This window comes from Centropristis striata, chromosome 3 (assembly GCF_030273125.1).
Source record: "Centropristis striata isolate RG_2023a ecotype Rhode Island chromosome 3, C.striata_1.0, whole genome shotgun sequence".
Taxonomy (NCBI): domain Eukaryota; kingdom Metazoa; phylum Chordata; class Actinopteri; order Perciformes; family Serranidae; genus Centropristis; species Centropristis striata.
This window is the reverse complement of record NC_081519.1, coordinates 30,976,698-30,997,619: the sequence shown is the minus strand read 5'-3', so window position 1 is coordinate 30,997,619 and position 20,922 is coordinate 30,976,698. Positions and strand designations below refer to the sequence as shown.

Genomic DNA, 20,922 nt, shown 5'->3' with positions numbered 1-20,922 from the left:
GCATGATGTTGTTTATCTGAATCATGTTGCTTACTTCCCCTCAGGGCGTATGAAATCGAGAAGCGACTAAAGGTCAAAACTCTCACCCCCTTCCCTAACTTTGAAACGGCGTGCTGGTATGTGGGACGACATCTCCTCGAGAGATTCAAAGGTAAATTCTGATGCATTTATAAATGTGATTTTCACTCTAATATGTGTGGGACTGATAGGCACTGGACAAAGGCTGGTCTCAGGCTTACACACTCGAACTTCCACATATACTGATACGCATACTTCCCCGCCCCCAAACCATTCATAGTTTTTTCCTCCTTTCCTCTCCTCACGTTGTGCTGTATTTCTTTCTCTTCATCTCTGTCTTCCTGTCCTGTTCACCTCTGTCATATGGTTTGTGTGTTTTTATACGTGTGTTTTGATGGGAAATTTCATTGTACTACCCCCTGCAATGACAATAAAGGCTTTCTGATTCTGATATTTAACATCCATCCTCCGTTAACTCACCATTTCTCCAGAAGAATGCATGAAAGAAGAAAAAAGAAATGTGTGGCTGCATGTCTGCTGCACAGATGAGGAGCTGGATGCTCTAATATTATTTCAGTCATTAAATCGCAGAGTTCACAGATGATTAGCTTCAAAAGGTTTGGCCCAGCTAGAATCACTTGCTCCATTACAAGCCTGTGTTTAAACTCCTCTCCGCTGGCTTGGGCCAATTGTTTATGTTTCCACTATTTTCTGTGTATGTGTGTGCGTGTTGAAGCTTGATTGCTATTGTGTGTGGTGCACGCTGCGTCTAACCCACAGCATACCATTATTGTTTTTCACTTCAGGGTCAGTGCAGGGAAAAGTCACTGTTGCTATTTTGCCTTAATGTTAATAATCATTTCCTGTTTTGCTTGTAAATCCACTTCAGTTAATATTCAGACTGACTTTCTTCCATCAAAGTGAAATTAAAGAGGAAATCCACATTAAAATTACATTTGCCTAATTTCACATAAACTGAGGCAGCAGTTGAATCTAGGCCAAATATCAACGTAAGTCATCAAGAGGCACAATGTGGAGCGCTTTCTCTGGCTTTGTTGTGCTTTATTTAAAGGAGCGTGTCAGCGAGTTTGCAACAGAGCCTGGGTGATATTGGCTTATTGCAAATATATTGGCATCTGCCAATATGTCGGCTAACAAATAACACATATGTTTAAGGTTATGTAGAAACCACAGAGCCATTACATAGTTTGTCCAACCGAGAGCACTGACTGCATACGCACTAGATATTCTACAGAATGTCTGAATATTGGCTGGTATATTATTAGATTTTTTGGGAACACATATTCAACATGAATTAGTTGCTTATTAGCATGCAAATAAGTAACATATTGGCTCTTAATTAGTCATTATTAAGTAGTTATTAATGCCTTATTCTGCATGGCCTTATTATACAACCAGTAAGACATTAACCAAGAGTTTTCCCTCAATAACCTCAGAATTATTGCTTATTAGTAGTAAGTAAGGAAGTTGTTGTATATGAGTTACGATCTTAATATGCTTTACTTTGTATGGACTTTATAAGTCTCTTCTTTTTGTTCACCGCTATGTAGAGACTTATAAAGTCCATACAAAGTAAAGCATATTAAGATCGTAACTTATTATTATTATTTTTTTTATTTAGGTTTGTTTTGTGATTTTGTTGTTGTTCTTTTTCTTTTTTTTCTTTTTTTTTGTTTTACTGTGTTTGTCCATTGGTGATTTATGTTGTGTTTTGTTTAAATTAAAAAAAATATATAATAATAATTAAAAAAAAGATCCTAATACACAAATCTAATGTAAATTATTATGCAGTACATCACGAAATAAACACTGTGTTGTTTGGACATTATACGATGCATTTCTTTTCCTGCAGGTTTACATAAAGCAAATAAACAACCAGCTCCATACCTGATACATGGTGCCAAAATCATCAACGGAGCCTTCAGAGCTTGGACTAAAAAACAGGTATGGACCTGTCAGGATATATGTGTCAGCTGTCCATCCAAGACCTTCTGAAAACTAATGACAGCTTGGCTTGTTTCCCTCCTTACAGGCCCTCTTGGAACATGAGGATGAACTTCCAGAGAACATGAAACCATCACAGCTCATTAAGGATCTGGCCAAAGAGATCAGACTGTCAGAGGTATTCTCATTTCATGATAAAAATATTCTCTAAAAGTTCCACATTGTTTTACCTGTTGTTAGTCCTGAGTAGCAGAAAGAGATGATAGTTTAATTTTAAACATCAAAGTGATGATGTCCAAAGAAATCCCCATCACCCCTAATGATTCTAACTTTTGTTGTAGCACCAAATGCATAATAATAAGTATTAAACCTTTCTCTGTACTGGTCCACATCAGCCTTTAAAAATGAAGAATTTTAGACTTTTCTTTTTGGAGCTTTTCTTTACTGCCAAACTCAGGTCCATAATATTTGCTACAACATTAGGGCTGTTTCCACTACCGGGCAATACCCGGAATAAGGCGGGTCTCACTCGCCGAAACGCCCCTAATTTAAATACGAGCTGTCCGGAGCCGGCTTTTGTCTGGACTTTTTTCGTCCCTGTAGAAGAGCAGGATCTTTTTTCTCCCCTGAAAACAGCCTGGTTACTGATTGGATAGATCGCTAAGCAGGATGTGACGTAGTACTCTACACGACAAAAACACGCGGCATTTGTAAAAGCCAGTGAAGCAGTGTTGCCAACTTAGCAACTTTGTTGCTAAATTTAGCGACTTTTCAGACCCCCTTAGCGACTATTTTTCAAGAAAGTGACTGGAGACAAATCCAGCGACTCTTCTTACTCTTCTTAACAAGCCGGCCTCCGGCTTCTTAGCCGCTGTTAGCATCAGTTAGCTACAGTTAGCTCTGTAGCAGTACAGTGTGTATGTGCTGCTGCTGCAGGAGGTGTTCACTTAGCGATCTCTGTTTGTTTACAACAAGCACCGGACACTCTGTGCACAGTTAGTGATGCCGTTAATTCACAATCACTATGTGTATGATCAGCAGAGACTCTGTGCATAATTAGCCATGCTGCTTTCAGCTGCTGACGTTGTGCACAGTTAGCGACGGTGAAAACCATACGTCACCTCCAGAGTCTCTAAATCCCTCTGGGGGCTAACTTGTAGTGGAGACACGCAGAGTGAGCGGACTTTAGAGAGGGTGTGGCCACTTTTCCCCCTAGTGGAAACACGGCTATTCATGGTCCCCAGAGGATGAACCCCTTTCATTGAAATGACCCCATCCCTTTACTCTACCGTCACTCACAGGACAAACGTTAGCTTCTCTACTTGTAACTTTAGAAATTGCAACGCCCTTTGTTTTGTTCCATGGGAAGAGAGGAAGGTCTGCAGGCGACAGGTGCTGCCACAAAAGTATAAAAGCAAAAAGCTTTACTGTGAATTAAAGACATGTAGTAAGAAAGACACACAAAAAGAACGAAGTTCAAGTTGTACAAGTCAACTTCAACTTTATCCTTATTCTTCTAAGTGAATATGATCTGATCACATCAGTCTGTTCTGTAACAGAAATTGTTTTATTTCAATCAAACGACTCCTTTCTACTTCTTAAAATAATGGTTGTATTGTGTGTCTTAAAAAAAGTTTATCAGATGAGTATTTATAATACTTAATAAGTGAATAGTGTTGAAGAGATGACACACTGACTGAGTTTATTTCAAGTACATTTAGGGAGTCAAAATAGTCAAACAAGGAGGAAATGTGCCAAGTATTTAATATTGTGTAATACAGGCAGATTGTAAAGGTACTATTAGTGAAATGTACATAACCCTCAACAGACAGCAACATCTTTAAGAAACTGGAGTCAGACTTTTATGAATCATTAAGAGCAAAAAATAATAGGTATGGAGGTATAAAAGCAAAAAGCTTTACTGTGAATTAAAGACGTGGTAAGAAAGACATACAGAAAGGACAAAGTTCAAGTCAACTTCAACTTTATCCTTATTCTTCCAGATCGATTTCTTGTCATGCTTACGTTAACGTTGTAGTCAGGAGAGGTTTGCTCACTGAAGAGTGGAAAATAATTACATTGTTGTATTTTATGTTAAGTTCTGAAGGCATAATTGTTGTAGGTACACTTTAGGTTCTAGTTCAAGTCAGTGACTTTCTTACTGGGGATTTCCACCGGACGCGTTACAGCAGCAGCACGTCTCCACAGCGTTTTTGCTGCGTCTGTCAATTCACACCGGGCGCGTTACAGCAGCAGCACGTCAGCTTAGCGAGCCGGCCGTATACACGCGAGAAAACGAGATCACGCGATAATCCTGACCATACGGGAGACCGCAAGATCCCGTGATAAACTTTAAACTCTATTTATACAGTCTATGGATAAACTGTGTGTATAAAGTAAACAACAACAACAAAAACCAACTTACTTTGCTTCTCTGAGGTGAAAGATATGTTGATCTGACCATCTATCCTTATAAAAACAATATGTTATGTCATAAATGATTGTATGATGCTCCACTTCAACAATCAGTCTCTTGTCTTCCGTGTCGCCGATCCTCTGAGACCCTTTGATTGATTGATTGCTGATCTGGTGCCCCGGTCATAACATAATGTTGATGTGAAGTAGTTTTAGGCTGCATGAACTGCGTATTGTGTTTTATTTTGAAAGGGGCGGAAGTGTTTTACGCTGATTCTGAGTCGGACTTCCTGTCTGGTGCGATCTGCTCTGTTGAGATTCACGCGATTTGGCAGCGTCTCGTGGAGAAATAGAAGTCCTACCTAATGCTCGCGTAGAGACGCTGACGCGACGCTGCAGTAACGTTACGCTACGCGCCCGGTGGAAATGCTCTCATTGATTAGAGTGTTACCTATTTGCAACGTCATACGCGACGCTGACGTTACGCTGCAGTAACGCGCCCGGTGGAAATCAGGCTTTAGGGTAACACATATTAATCACTCTCTTCCTACTGGCATTCCCAGTTTAAAGCCAGAACTTCAATAAAATTAAATAAACACAGGTGTCAAACTTCAAGATATCAATAAAATCTTGGGTAATCCTTCTTTTTAATCATGTCGTAAACTGTTTGGTACTTGATTAATTAAATTATGTCTATATTGGATTTTCTTTTTCTTTTGTGACCAGCTAAACTGAACTTCATTCCTTGTTCAGTGGGACTTTCATAGTCTTTGTGGGGTTTTTTCATTGCCTATAAAAAGATTTACAGCTCACTTTACAATTTCCTGCTTGTAATTATAGAATGCAACAAAAGCCATTAAGAGTGAGCCCAGCATAAAGGTACCAGTGGAGGAACCCCCATCCACACACTCGGAGCCTGAAGATCCCGTTTCCCCGGCCCACGTCCCCTCACCCAGCAGAGAGAAAGGCAGAAAGAAAGCTTCCAAACCCCCCAAACCTCCCAAACCTCCCAAACCCCCAAAGATGCCCAAGGCACCGAAGCCTCCGAAGGTACCCAAGGTCAAGGAAGGAGGAAAGAAGAAAGCAAAGAAAGCAAAAGAATCGTCACCACCTCCTAAACCCTCCAGTTTCGCAGCTCTTGAGTCCCATGCAAAAGACATCTTGAGTAAAATGGACCAGCCAAAAAAGACCAAGGTGAGTGGATGGTCAAGCTTGTCAAATGTAACCATATGTGCAGAAAAGTACACTGCAAAAAAGGTCGAGAGGTGTCTAAAAACAAGATTAAATCACTAAATCTGAGGGAAATGGCCTTGCTGCATGGACAGATAATTTCACTTGACAAGATTTCTTAAATTAAGATTATTAAATCTAGAAATAAGCATGTTGAACAATTAAGATAAGAAATTAACTCTTAAAACAAGATAAATTGTCAAACACTTCTAAATTTTAATTTTAATAGTTTTTTTAATCTTGGTAAGAAACAAATCATTTGCAGTGCACTCTGCTCGGGCCAGTTCATCGCTGCTTGCAGCTTTAATTTATCTTGTTTTAAGAGTTAATTTCTTATTTTAACCCTGTGGAGTCTCCAAAGGCTCCAAATCCAGACTTCTTCATCACATCCAGACTAGAAAACAAAGCAGCGTGGAGCCCTACTGTAAATTTACCTCTAAAGTTCTGGCTGTAAACTCCATGAGGCCAGTTTCAGTTTGATGATGATATACCAAGTAAAACTGGAGACAAGCTCAAATATATTTAGTATCAAATGATAGAACTGGATGTATCCCTGTTATATGTTATATTTACAACCTTTGTTCACATTTGCAACATTTGAAATTCTTTATTGAGCATGATAGTGTTTTGAAAGTAAAAAAAAATCACATTTTATGTTGGACTAAAAGACTACAAAAGACACAAAAAAATTACCAAAAAAAGGCACAAAATGACTAAAAAAGACACAAAATGACCAAAAAGACACACAATTACCAAAAAAACACAAAATGACTAAAAAAAGACACAAAATGACTAAAAAAGACACAAATGATTAAAAAAAAAGACACACAATTACCAAAAAATGACCAAAATTGTTGGTTCAAAATGTTGATCCAGTAAGTCAGAATAAAAAATGTATTATTATTTAGTCATATAGGTGACCAACATGGCATTTAAACATTTTTAAGTGGTGTATACAGGCAGGATGAAAAGGATTCAAAAATGGACAAAATAGCCCCAGACTCCATAGAGTTAAGCGTTCAACATGCTTATTTATAGATTTAATAATCTTAATGTAAGAAATATTGTCAAGTGAAATTATCTGTCCATGCAGCAAGATCATTTCCCTCAGATTTAGTGTTTTTATCTTGTGGTTAGACACACCTTTTTCTGCAGTGTAAAAGCAAGCCATAGTTAATTTGGAATTGTTTGAATTGTTCTGTTAATGACTGTGTCTTTCTTCAGGCTGTTAAGAATGTCATGAGTATATCAGAGAAGGAAATATCAAAGCAGAACAACGTGGAGAAGTTTGAAATCAGAGAGCAGAATAAAAACAAGACTGAAGCAAAGTGGAAGTACAAGGTAAAACCATTTCAGCTCATTTCCTTTAAATGTTCTTTAGTACACGTGTGAAGGTTACAAGCTGAGAGGCTCAACAGAAATAATTGAATGATTTGCACGCTTGACTTGAAAGCAATCAGCAGAAATAATGATGTTTGAAATGAGCTGCTCCAGCCCTCCACAGTTTACCATATCCACACTGCAAAAAAGTTGGGTGAACTCAAATTTTCAAGGCAACAAACTAAATATTTTAAGTTTTGTTTTTGAGTTTGCTCAAAATTCAGCTAACTTCTGCAATGTGCTGAATTGGCACGATTGTAACGCCGCTATGAAATGTCAGCTAATGTTGCAACCACAATGTTGAGTTAGCATTGATACGCTAATGGCTGCTCTTGTAGCTGTAACAAGCAGCGCCGCTAGCATCAGTTAGCCGCTAGCTTTCGCTAATGACCGAATCTTACCTATTTCCCGCATTTCACAACAAATAAATAAGAGTTAGCAGAACTATTACTACTACTATTTATATTTCCAAGTTTTACCAACTTGAATCACAATTTTAGGCCAAAAAATACAAGTTGGCTTTTTTGCAGTGCAGTGCCTTCCCTCTCACTATTTACACACACGTTTGTTGTATCATTATTGCTGGACAACAGGCGAAGGCTTTTTCAGAGCAAAAGTGTAATTTTCAGACATTGGAGGTCTTTAGTTTCATGGAAAATTCAATGCCAAACCGGTTTGGAATGACTGCCGCCCCCCCCAGGGATCTCCATCCAACTGCTCTTCACATCAGGCCAAACATTTGCAGCTGGAGTAGAGAGCCTGTTCATGTTTACCAAGGTCACTGCAGACCACATCTCCACTGTAAGAGTTCACAGCTCTTCTGTGGAGTGTGCAGGACTCCACAGTAGGTTCTTGTCACTTCAAAGACGTCAGTGTTGGCTTCAGGTTACACCACTTTGTCACATGCTTTTCATTTAGGAGTCAAAATTTCTGCGGAGTGATCATTTGAAAATATATATTCTTGGATGTCAGTTAATTACACGGTCTGCTCAGTGGTGATTTTTATGGCAGAAGTTTTGCATTCTTCTGACTAAATGTTGTTGATCTTAAATTGGGTCAGAATGTGTCATAAGTGAATATAATCTGATCACGTCAGTCGGTTCTGTAACAGAAATGGTTTTATTTTAATCAAACGACTCCTTTCTATTACTTTACATAATGGTTGTGTTGTGTGTCTTAAAAAAAGTTTATTAGATGAGTATTTATAATACTTAATAAGTGAATAGTGTTGAAGAGATGACACACTGACTGAGTCTAGTTCAAGTACATTTAGGGAGTCAAAATAGGAGGAAATGTGCCAAGTATTTAATATTGTGTAATACAGGCAGATTGTAAAGGTACTATTAGTGAAATGAACATAACCCTCAACAGACAACTACATCTTTAAGAAAATGGAGTCAGACTTTTATGAATCATTAAGGGCAAAAATTAATAGTTATAGAGGAGATAGAGACATCTTCACATTACAAGGTTTCAATCTACTTATTGTGACCCAGATATTTACTGAGCATAGCATTATTATGTACAGATAAATAAATGAAACTGTTTACCTCTTCATGATTATTATGATGATTATTATCATCACTGGAAATCATTGTTATTAACAAATATTAGACACAATAAATTCAATCAACTGTATGTCAGATGCATGTCAAATCATCCTATCTGAACAACACATATACATATATAGAGTTATATAGAGTGAATGAAGCTGTTCATTTGATGTCTTTTATTTGGCCACTTGGAGCCGCTGAATAAGCTGTAAACACCACTGTAACGCCGGCAAATGTAATAATGCCCACAAACGTAATAAACCACAAACGCAATAAAAATCTGCAGCTTTTAATGCAATAATACCCCAACCCTAATACATTTTCCACAAACGTAATAGCCGCTGCCTACGACAAACGTAACACGTGATTTCCCACAAATGTAATAACTATTAATAATAACAACTATTACGTTTGCAGGGACTTATAACGTTTGTAGGGAAGTGAAAATCTTTTTTTTCCACTTGACAAATACAGGTTCATTATTCACTCTGCTTTAGCTCTGTGTTTGGTCTCCACCAACTCTAGGAAACCCCTGTCTCTTCAGCTGTTAAATGCTCCACTGTGTTCACCAGCTGCTGTTTAACTGCTAACTGGTTCTGGCCAGGTACTATTTTATCACAGGCTTCTCTAAAAACAGGTGCTGCTGCTGCTGCTGAGGAACATAGTATATTGGACTTGGAGCCATCCATTTTTAATTAAAACATTTTGGGTAACACTTTAGATGAGGGAACACATATTCAACATTAATTAGTTGCTTATTAGCATGCAAATAAGTAAAATATTGGCTATTAATTAGTCATTATTGAGTAGTTATTAATGCCTTATTCTGGGATTGGTAGATTGTAATGTCAATCATTACTCTACAAAGTGGGTCACTTTGCCCAATGTTAGTCTACCAGTGACCCACTTTGTAGAGTAATGATTGACATCACAATCTACCAATCCTCATCCAATCATCCAAAAGGAGCCACCAGCCACGTCAAAGGTCTGGAGAAGGTGGCTATTTGTCGTTTCCATGGTTTCGTTCACCACTATGTAGAGACTTATAAAGTCCATACAAAGTAAAGCATATTAAGATCATCAACTCATATGCAACAACTTTTTTACTTACTACTAGTAAGCACTAATTCTGAGGTTATTGAGGGAAAACGCTTAGTTAATGTCTTACTGGTTGTATAATAAGGCCATGCAGAATAAGGCATTAATAACTACTTAATAAAGACTAATTAAGAGCCAATATGTTAATTATTTGCATGCTAATAAGCAACTAATTAATGTTGAATATGTGTTCCCTAATATAAAGTGTTGATAAGTGCTTTAAGTGAATGGATCTTTCACTAAATTGCTGCGACGTGATCAGTTCACAGTTGACATTATTTCCCTTTGGACTCCACAGAACAGTAAACCAGACTCCCTGCTGAAAATGGAGGAGGAGTGCAAATTTGACAGAACACCGCTGTCGGGCAATAAAGACAGATTCAGCTTTACTATGTCTCACAAGAAGATGCTTGGGTATGTATGGAATGTTTGAGTGTGCCATATAAAGAGGAGAGCATGTCCTTCTCATGTTGGCTATCATGGTGATTATAGAGCTATGTGGCCATCAGCACCAGATCCATTAGAGACAATTCAAGGACTCAGCCTCGCCTCACTCCTGCATTGTCCTGTGGTTTCCTTTTCAGCTCGAAGACGCTGAAACCTCAGACCAACTCAAGTGTTTTTGGATCATTACAAAACCTAAAAGAGGACAAACCCAAGCCAGTGAGAGACGAGTATGAGTACGTCTCAGATGAGGGGGAGCTGAAGATTGATGAATTCCCCATCAGGCGGAAAAAGAACACCGTCAAGAGAGATCTGTCCTGTGAGTGTTTCAGCTAATTTCCACTATCACTGGGCTGGGTATCAAACCTCAACACGTTTTCAGCATTTCACTTCTGAACTGTGTGTGGAGCACTGAAAGTGTTGAGAGTCAGCATTAATGATCGGTCCTATTATTGCATTGTATATATATATATATATATATATATATATATAGATAGATAGATAGATAGATAGATAGATAGATAGATAGATAGATGTAGGTGGGATTAAGAGAGATATTATCTTCCTACATAACTAGCTACCTAGAGGAGCGTGTCTATGTTCCCCTCTTTGTATGAGACCGGGGAACATAGGACCCTTTTTCCCCGCTTTTCCCAAAAAGGGTCCTATGTTCCCCAGTCTGTTACTTTTTCCACCATAACTGCCAAATTCCATGGTAAATAGGCTTATGTAGGCCTACAGGCTGTTTGACGCACATATGCAAATAACCTAACCCTAAAAAAGAGGAAAAAGCTAAGCCTCGATGCAAGACAATATGATTAGGGGTGGGAATATACAAACACGAGTAATCCTAGATTTAAAAAGCAAAAAAATGAACTGCAAAGTAACCAGAAAGTAGCTGCTGTGCAAATGTAAGTTTTGGGCTGCTTGAGTTAATGTGGGCCATGTGACGGTTGGCCTGCTGGCCATGCTGAGAGTTTACCATTAAGATTGATAGATTGCGGGGAGCATAGGACCCTTTTTCTGGAAAAGGGTCCTATGCTCCCTGGTATGTATTGCTACAGAACATTGGACCCTTTTTGGGAAAAAAGGGGAACATAGGACCCGGGGAACATAAGGATGACCCCGCTACCTAGCTACAAATATGAAAAAAAAAAACAACAGAACGACGATGACATGCAGTGATGAGATTGTGGCAGCTGTACAGGTTGTTGACTTACACAAATAACACTCAGCTGTGACAGCTTCACAAGACACACATATGTAAATATGCATAATTTCTGTGATTTACATTATATATACATTTTATCCTGTGGGTTGTTGTGTACACATGACTACTTTCTGTTTGTCCTGGGAGGGGATCCCTCCTCAACTGCTCCTTCTGAGGGAGGTTTTTCTGTTTGGGTCAAAGTTCAGCGGGTGCTGTATGCTGTATAGATTGTATGACCCCTCTGAGGCAAATTTGTAATATTGGATTTTATAAATAAAATTGACGATTGAGTCTAATACACAGATGAGGTAAGATCATGTTTAAATTTACCTTTATATCTTTTTTAAGTATTGCTTATGATAACTGCAGATCAGGTATTGGATTAACAATGATATGACGCCCTATTATCAGTAATTGAAATATTTTTGGTTTAAGCTGTTGCTCAATGGGAAATGCCTTTTTTTCCAGTTTTGTCAGACATCAGAGAACCCATTCAGCCAGCCAAGAAACCAAAGTTCCAACCCCTGGTGACCAAGGTACGTACCACATGATCTGACAATAATCATATGCTGTGATGCTAAGTAGCAGCTAATAATTAGAGTAATTGTAATGCTATGCTACTGCTCTATATACATAAAGAGACTGTTCAGTGACTCAGCCAGCTGTGTCCCCTCAGGAGCTCTGTGCATGTCAACTTCTGTAAAACCATCATGTTCCAGGGCGTTACATACATAATAACATGCTGCAATGCTCCTTGCAGCACAGAGTTAACAAAACAACATAAACAATGTATAAAAAAAAACAAGTCCCAAAGCTGTGGACCACCACACACTGATGAGGGAAATAACTGTGGCCTGAATGAAGGAGGAAGAAGAAACAGACTTCTACCAGATGCTTCAGTGTTTACTAATGAGAGGTCACAGCTTCAGTGATCTGTCCCAGGATCAGATCCTGCCACATCTAACATTCCCTTTAGGGTTCATTTTTGTTGAACTGGCACCTCTCCAGCTACCCGGTCCATCCAAGACTTGAACCTGTGACCCTCCGGTTCCCTACGTACTGAGCTACTGCCACCCTGGTGGTGTTTTAACCCTTTGATGCACAACATGGGTCTAAAGTGACCCGACTAAGTTTTTTGTATTCTATATCTTTGCAATAAATTAATTTCATCATTCGGTATTGCAGCATTTCCTGAAATTACTCGTTTTTGATCATCATACATCCTAATTTTTTGTTTTCATTTCTTACTTTTTGAATAAAACCCCTTTTTTATCACTACCCTTCTAATGCACAAGGTCATTTTTGACCCATGTTTTGCATTAGAAGGTCTTTATATGTTGTTACCGATTTACCAATTTAATTGTTTTTCCAATGGAAATCATTATTTGGTGGCTCTAATAATACTCAAAAGTTAATCTGGTGGTTCTAACAACTCTTTTGAAGTTAAACCTCAAAAATAAGACAAACATAGTTACACATATACTGAAATTGTTAATTCAGTGTATCACTTTTTTTTTTTATCACTACACTTCTAATGCACAAGGTCATTTTTGACCCATGTGTGTTAACTTGTTGTAATAATACAAAAAATATTTCTCTTCATAAAATATGAAAGGAAAAATGGACATAATGGTGTGTTGTAATAAAAAAAAAAGATATTCAAACACACAGCCAGCATGAAATAACATGGGGAATGAATGTGGGTCATTTTTGACCCATGTTGTGCATTAGAAGGTGTTTATATGAAATGCATCAAAGGGTTAAACTAAAAAAACACAAAGAGGAGGTCAGACGGGGTCCACAGCTTATTTTTACCTAAATGTATTTTTCTTCTCCATCCAAAATCAGAGCGTGGACTCCTCAGATGAAGAGACTCTGCACATAGACACAGAGGCCAAGCCTGAGGTCAAAGGTCGCAACTCGAAGGTGAAGAAAAAAGCTGGCAGTGCTGCGGGGATTCTTGACCTGCTGCAGGCCAGCAAGCAAGTGGGAGGGATTGACTACAGCACCAACAGGTAGACTTCCCCTGTAAACACATGTAACACTCAGGTTACAGTACATGCACAGTTGGCTCTCTGAATGGCCCCGCAGGGCCCTTTCCCCTCTCGCTTCATGGATCTTAGGTCCGATGCTCCTTAATGGGGCAACCCCCAAACGCGAGGACGCTTTGATTGAATGAAAAATCTGAATTTTATGACTTTGCTTCGAGCTGAAAAATCAACTAGCGACTGAAGCAACAATTTACGCGGACTCTGTCAGCAGTTTGTGTTAAGTCAATGTTTGTTTCATCTATCAAACGCTGCGTGGCTCCAGGCTCTTCCCTCTGCTCTTGATGGTCTGCTTCCACCACACTGAAAGCTGCAAATGAGCAATGAAAGAAAGAGAGAAACATTGGCTGAAATATGATAATTTCTCAAATTGTTTGGGTGCTTTGAAGAGGGAATGTGGTGAGAGACCACAGTTCACTGCAGCAGCGTTTGACAGTTACTTTGCTCATTGTTGCAGCTCAGCAGCTAATAGTTTAGTAGGTGTGTGAAGGTCCACGGAGAGCATTACAGTTTTACTTTGCTCCTCCAGATTCGGAACCGTTCTTAATATTTCCCGGTGTCAATGATAATTATACTTAATAGCCCAACTGGTGACGTTTAGATGGACTTGAAAGCCTTTTCAAACATGTCTCTCAGTCACTCTTCACCTCTGCCAGCGTGTTGGCTGCTGTGTAATGGCTGTGCTGTTGTGTATTTTTTATTGACGTACTTACAGTCAGCCACCTGCATCTCCCAGCACACAGGAGGCCATTCAGGGCATGCTGTCCATGGCCAACCTGTCGTCTTCAGACAGCTTGCAGCAGCCGTGGAGCAACAGCCAGTCCAAAAACAATAGCCAGTCGAAGAGCAACTCGCACAGCACGCAGAGCGGCAAGAAGGCCACTGGAGGAGGCGGCGGCGGCGGGGGCGGGAACAACAGCAAGCGGCCAACCAAACGGCCCACCAAGAAACCCAGGAAAAGCAGCAGTATTGAGAGTCTGGACTATGATGACGACCAGGACCATATGGACGCGTGTTTCAAGGACTCTGATTATGGTAAGCGCCCACTCGTTGCTCTTGTTCCTGTTTTATTAGAATGTTTTAAACACAGCGTCTCAAAGCTTGCCGGGGTCGGCCTAGTGTCACCGGGTTAGCCAATGAGAAAATAATTATCTGCGATGCCTGATTCTCAGTGCTGCTAACAGGTGCTGTTAAAAACACATTGACCCTTGATGGATCAACATGCAGGTCTTTAATTCTAAATGTGTTCTTGAGCTTTTCATTAGAGTAGATGATAGGGCTGATGTTTATTTTTCATGCCTCCTCTCTAAATCGGCCCTTTCGTGTTGCTCCAATTTGTGATTTTTTTTCCTCCTTTGAAACATTTTCTTTGTGAGTCCGTCCAAACACAGCTGTTTGGACCCTCCCAGATTGTTAATAAGCCATTAACACGAGTTGCGAATTGTTATTCTACATGCTTTTTGAACTTGTAATTAGTGTCTCATTAGTTGTTCATAGCATGGACATTCTCCAGCGTGAAGCTTTTCTCACACACTGGCACTCTTTTCTTCTCTCGTAAACAGGCCATTTTTTATCTTGATCATCCAATTATCAGATATTAAAGGTCTCGATGGAATGGTTTTGCTGTGAGCAGGCAGAAAAAGGGGGCAGTCAACAGCTGTCTCACAGCTGGCCTGCATGCTGTCACTGGAAACTTCCACCATTTTAGATGCACGGAAAGCAGAAATAAGTGCTCTTAAGTCACATTCTATGCTTTACATATGTGGCTGGTAAAGTTTAATTTTCTACATCCTCTCACTGAAACCCTTACATGCCTGACCTGTTAGTAATCTGTTACATCTTTTGATTTTAGTTTACCCCTCGTTGGAGTCTGAAGAGGATAATCCTGTCTTCAAATCCAGATCGAAAAAACGGAAAAGCAGTGACGACACTCCGTACAGCCCGACAGGTAAATACTGCCATTATGATCAAAGATGTACACTTTCCAGTTTTATGCGGTGAATATGTTCTGAACCTTAATATGGACATCATCACAGCCCGGGTCGGACCCTCAGTCCCTCGACAGGAACGGCCGGCGAGAGACGGGGCCCGAGTGGCCTCCATAGAAACGGGACTGGCCGCAGCTGCAGCAAAACTCTCCCATCAGGTATGTCATGATAGTATTCTTACATGATAATTATAGTAACTACTAGAGGCTTTGTAATTAATTAATCGAAATTAATCGCATTTTAATCGCATATAAATATTTGACCTGAGAACAGTGAGAAGTAATTTTTTTCACATGGATTTTTAGTATACCATTGAATAATGACTGAATACATAAGCTTAAGCAACAAAAATATTGTTTATTTTTGTTCAAGTCCAACAGACCAGTGCAATTTTTGCCATTTAGTGTAGTAATAGCATATTTATAAATATAGTACATTTCATAAATTCAGGTAGCCTATAGGTAGGTAGACCTTCTGTAAACTATAATACTTTGGTTTTTTAAGTAAAACACAATCCACGCTAGCTAGCACACTAGCCGCTAGCTGCTATATGTTTTGCATTGAGGTGATACTTGAGGCTGGATGTGCTGCGGTGTTATGTGAATTCCATGTTGTCTGAACTCATGAACGCTAGTTGGTGCTCCAGTATAATTGGTCCTCCTGAAACTCATCCAGTGAGAAACGTTCCGCGGTGCAAAAATAAGTGTGATTAAAATGCGTACATTTTTTAACGTGTTCATTTTTGTGTAATTAATTAATCTTAATTAACGCGTTAAAGTCCCGGCCCTAGTAACTACACCTGTAAGTTCTGATTGACAAACATACTGTATTTGTTCGTAGGAGGAGCAGCAGAAAACTAAGAAAAAGAAGAAAAGCACCAAAAAGAAGGCAATAGTAATTGAGGAGCCCCCGAAAATCTCTCAGGACAGTAGCTCGCCAGAGCACAATCTGGACTCCCAAGACGGCAACCTGACAGACCACGAGTTCAACACTGGAACAGTCAAGTCGCCGGGAGGGCCGCAGCCCATGGCGCCGGGGGTTTTTCTTAGCCAGAGGCGACCGTCCATGTCTTCTCCCAACAACAGCACCAACTCCACGAGCACCAACAGCAGCAGCATGGCCAAGGGGGAACGATCGGTGTCAGCAGACGCCAAAGGTGAGTCACGGTGACGGCAGGTAGCCTGCTTTCACTGCTGCTTCTTCAGGCCGCAACCTTCACCTCTCTGGAGACGCTAAACTGCATCAAGGCTGAAACCCTCAGGTGTAGAATCGTTAGCCATGCTAGCAGCCCACCACTTTGATGCAGACTGAAATGTCTCACCAACAACTAGATCTGGTAGATGTTCACATTCTCCTCATGATGAACATTAAAAATCCCCTTACTTTTCATTTCGGGCCACCACCAGGTCAACAACCCTCCTGTACTCCTGGGCTCCTTTTTGACCCCAAATCATTTTCAACATACGATTAATAAAGGTTAACTTTCATAGAATTGCTTGAAATTTTCAGCATATTTGCCCCTCTGCATCCTTCATAGATAATATGAATTTCTTCATACATTTGTATGTGTTTTATAAATTTTTATAGCACCCATCCTCCTCAGGGGGTCACTGGTTTTAGAACATGTAGAAAAAAAATTATTTCCAACTTCTTTTTTTTTTCACCTTTTAAAACTAATGACTTTCCTATCAGAACGTCCTTAGCATATGCTAAATGTTAGCATGCTAGAGATGACTGCAGAGTCTCAGTCTTGTTATCTGACTACAGATATTTTCAACACATAGAGGACTGTTCCAATCATTTCTCACTCAACTACAGACATACTGATGGAACACAATTTTACACACAATTCTTCAACACAAAGGTAATTACTTAGGTAATAGGGAGAGTCCAGTAATAAGACTAGTAAGCCTTGTAAGACCATATTGACCATCTGAGCTCAGCATTTCTGTTGCCTCTTTGTGATAGTCAGGCCTTCCCACGGTCCAAAGTGTACTTGACAGACAAACACATTCAGCCAATCAGAGAACCAAAACATGTGATGGGCTGTTCAGTGGATTCAAAGGAGTCAATCCAGTTGATAGAACTATGAAAACATCTCAGCTCAAACAAACTTAGTTACGTTGTCCACTATTGCACGGTCTCCGATTGGCCCGGATACATTTTAATGTCTTGAAACAATGTGTAACGGGAACAGGCCAGACTGTTGAGCTCATGTCATAGTAGGGCTGGGTGATATATATCGATATAAAAGATATATCGATATATTTTTAAATGTGATATGGAATTAGACCATATCGCATATATCGATATAGTGATAAATGGTACTCCTTTTGTTATACAGTATTTATGTTCACTTAAATAAACGGTTTTAATAAAAATTACTTGTGAGATGTCATATTTGGCTTTGACTTTAGACTGAACATTTGCTCTCACTTTGCAATAAAAATATCGGGATATATATCGTATATTGATATTCAGCCTAGATATATCGGGATATGACTTTTGGTCCATATCGCCCAGCCCTACGTCATAGGATGGTCCTACCAGGCAAGGCAGCAAAAAAGAAAGCTTGTACTTGCATGTAGACTTGGCAGGTTCAAGTGTACATTATTTAGCTTCAATAGGGAGTGAAGATAAATTCAAAGTTAACACGAACACTTTAGCTGGAACATCCCGCCTCACCTCCTGACTTTTCTTGTTCTTTTCGCAGCTAAGCGGCTAAAGAAAGGCATGGCAACAGCCAAACAGAGACTGGGAAAGATTTTAAAGATCCATCGGAATGGAAAGCTCCTCCTGTAGCATGCAGCAGACCGCTGTCGGACTGGGAATTCATGAGCTGGGTCCGGCCCAACCTCAGCCCCTGTTCACTGATTGAAGCCAACAATGGAAAAATAGAACATCATGCATTTTTCAATTTCTAAGAAGAACATCACTCAAATAGGTTTTTGCCTCTACTTATACTTTATAACTTTCAAATACTAAAGTGTACAGAACCTACTATAAATATTTTTTAAGAGAACATGTCTCATTTTACTACAGCTGTCAGTTTATCAGGGGTTGCTAAAACATGAAGTAGAAGTACATTGCAGTCATTCCAAGATTTCTGAAAGTATCCCTTGCATGTATTCAGTTGCATGTGCGCTTGGGTCAGGGTTTGGGGATTTTCCACATTAATTCCTACTATATGGATGCAGCTTATCATTGTCACAGCGATGATGGACGGGTTTCCTGTCTGTGCAGCTTGGAGCATGGTGATGATTGGAGTCAACTCGAGCATTTATCTCTTTATGTTAACACTTGGGTTTGCAGAGCACTATCAGCAGTGATATATTTATTTATTGTGTCGAGTCGTAGATAGGAAGGAAGACTGTAAAGCACAACGTGAATCATGAATATTGCTGTGTATGGAACAGCAGCCGTTTGATAGGAATAAGGACATAGGACTAAAAGGTAGCGGAGGCCTGCTGTGTGTGGACATTTGGGACACGATGTGGGACCTGTACCCAATGATAAGCCTCATCCATGTCAGTGTGCAGTTACATGGGGATACTTTCTCTCTTCTTTTGCTTTCACAGGCAGCACCGACAACCCCCACTTCTCTCTGCGTTTTTATGGCTTCACACAGTACAGTATATAGAATGTAGCTTGTACATAGCCTTTTAAATTACTACTTTTTGTATCCTTTCCCCTTAAGGCTTAATTCTACATTTTTACTGGTTTTGCTAATTATGAATAAATAAATGAATATATATATAAATATACATATATATATATGGATATACAGTATAGTCCTGATTTTTTAACGTTCATTTTTTTTTAGTTGTTTTACTAGCAGAGATTCATTTAGATTTTTTTCCCCCTGTTAGATTAAAAGGTGTTGCCTGGAAAACAACTGAAGAAATAATACATTTTATTGTCATATGGCCTTACATACACAAAGCTAATTGTATTGTGATTCTGTTTGAACAAGAGATGAAGCTTTGAGGAAAAATTATATAAAAGGAAAAAAAAACACTTAAAGTTTCTCTGACCAGCCTCTTGTTGGACTTCTAGTATCCTGAAGGGTTTCGGAATTATTTTACTAGCACCTTGTGAAGTGTTTCTGTGTCAGTGATGTAATTTATTAATGTTTGTAGCTTTTTTATACTTGTACAATTCTTAAGAGTTTTTGTTTTTGAATATTTCATCATCTTGTGAAAATACGCTTACCAGACAATTATTGTTTTTTTTTTCTCCTTGGGATGTGTGTGTGCGTGCGTGTGTGTGTGTGTGTGTGTGTGTGTGTGTGTGTGTGTGTGTGTGTGTGTGTTTGAGGGGCGCCATGAACATTTTACACACCAGAATCTATGTTAGCAAACAATTTTTTTTTATCTCCATCCTGTCTTCTCTCAATGTCAATGTTATCTGGGAAACATTTCCAATGTGTTATTATTATTATTATTATTGTTAATATTATAGTTATAAGCCTCCATCACAGCGTTTTACTTTGGTCGGGACATTTTGAACGTTTAATGAGCTCTGCTCTATAGACGCAGTGTTTTAGTCACAGATGTAAACCACGCGTTCACCTGTCAGAAATGAGATGCGCTCCGATCAAACTGTCAGTGGGACATATTTTCAGGTTTTTATTTGTACAATATGTGTGTTGCTTTGTTGTGGTTTATTTTTGTATGTCCGACCTATTAAATGCATCCACTGTGCCAGGACAGTGAATGATACCTGTTGTAGCTGTCTTCCCTTACTGTTCTTTGCAGTACTAGTAAGTATTTACAATCCTTTTTGACCTGAATCTATATTTTTCTGTATTTAGATGATTCTGTTTGAGATCATGGCTCACTTTTTTAAGACATCAAGAAATGGCAAATTCCGAGGAACAAGCATATTGTTGTTGAATGATATGATTGTCCGCCTTGTTTACTTTTGCAATACAGTTACTGTGGAAAACCTACTTTGTAATGTGTTCCTCTCCCACTTACAATGTGACGGCTTCTGTGGTGACGACTAAACATGTTTTTCCTGCTTCACATTGTCGTGCTTTAAAGTTGCATCAGATCCAACATCACACTGATCACAAGCTGAACACTGCAAAAACTGGGTGTCTAAAAACAAGATAAAACAGTAAATCTGAGGGAAATGATCTTGCTGCATGGACAAATAATTTCACTTGACAAGATTTTTTAAATTAAGATTATTAAATCTAGAAATAAGCATGTTGAACGCTTAAAATAAGAAATGAACTCTTAAAACAAGATAAATGCACTGCACTGCAAATTATTTGTTTCTTACCAAGATAAAAAAAAACTTTAGATTTAGAAGTGTTTGATAATTTATCTTGTTTCAAGAATTAATTTCTTTTTTTAAGTGTTCAACATGCTTATTTCTAGATTTAACAATCTTAACCCATAAGAACCCATGGTGACACTCGTGTAACAAACCTTAAAAACACTTTAAATCTTCTATAATCTCCCATATTCAGCTTTATGCTTCACCTTAATTTATTAAATCCCTAAGCAACACATACTCGACACCCTGGTGTGGTGGTCATGTGACTGTGACAGGAAGTGACTTCT

At 39.1% G+C, this 20,922-nt stretch overlaps 1 protein-coding gene across 1 annotated transcript in view; it reads left to right on the top strand.

Annotated features, from left to right (window-relative positions):
* Positions 1–20,301, top strand: part of phf2 (PHD finger protein 2) — a 48,249-nt gene extending 27,948 nt beyond the window's left edge. Inside the window, exons 9-22 of the mRNA XM_059330308.1 lie at positions 45–151; positions 1,892–1,983; positions 2,072–2,161; positions 5,239–5,592; positions 6,853–6,969; positions 9,958–10,073; positions 10,244–10,422; positions 11,782–11,849; positions 13,162–13,328; positions 14,077–14,396; positions 15,214–15,309; positions 15,398–15,507; positions 16,190–16,505; positions 18,063–20,301. Coding sequence (XP_059186291.1) covers positions 45–151; positions 1,892–1,983; positions 2,072–2,161; positions 5,239–5,592; positions 6,853–6,969; positions 9,958–10,073; positions 10,244–10,422; positions 11,782–11,849; positions 13,162–13,328; positions 14,077–14,396; positions 15,214–15,309; positions 15,398–15,507; positions 16,190–16,505; positions 18,063–18,151 — 2,221 coding nt within the window. The 3' untranslated portion in view covers positions 18,152–20,301. The remainder of the gene's footprint in view (positions 1–44; positions 152–1,891; positions 1,984–2,071; positions 2,162–5,238; positions 5,593–6,852; positions 6,970–9,957; positions 10,074–10,243; positions 10,423–11,781; positions 11,850–13,161; positions 13,329–14,076; positions 14,397–15,213; positions 15,310–15,397; positions 15,508–16,189; positions 16,506–18,062) is intronic.
* Positions 20,302–20,922: the final 621 nt, after the last annotated feature.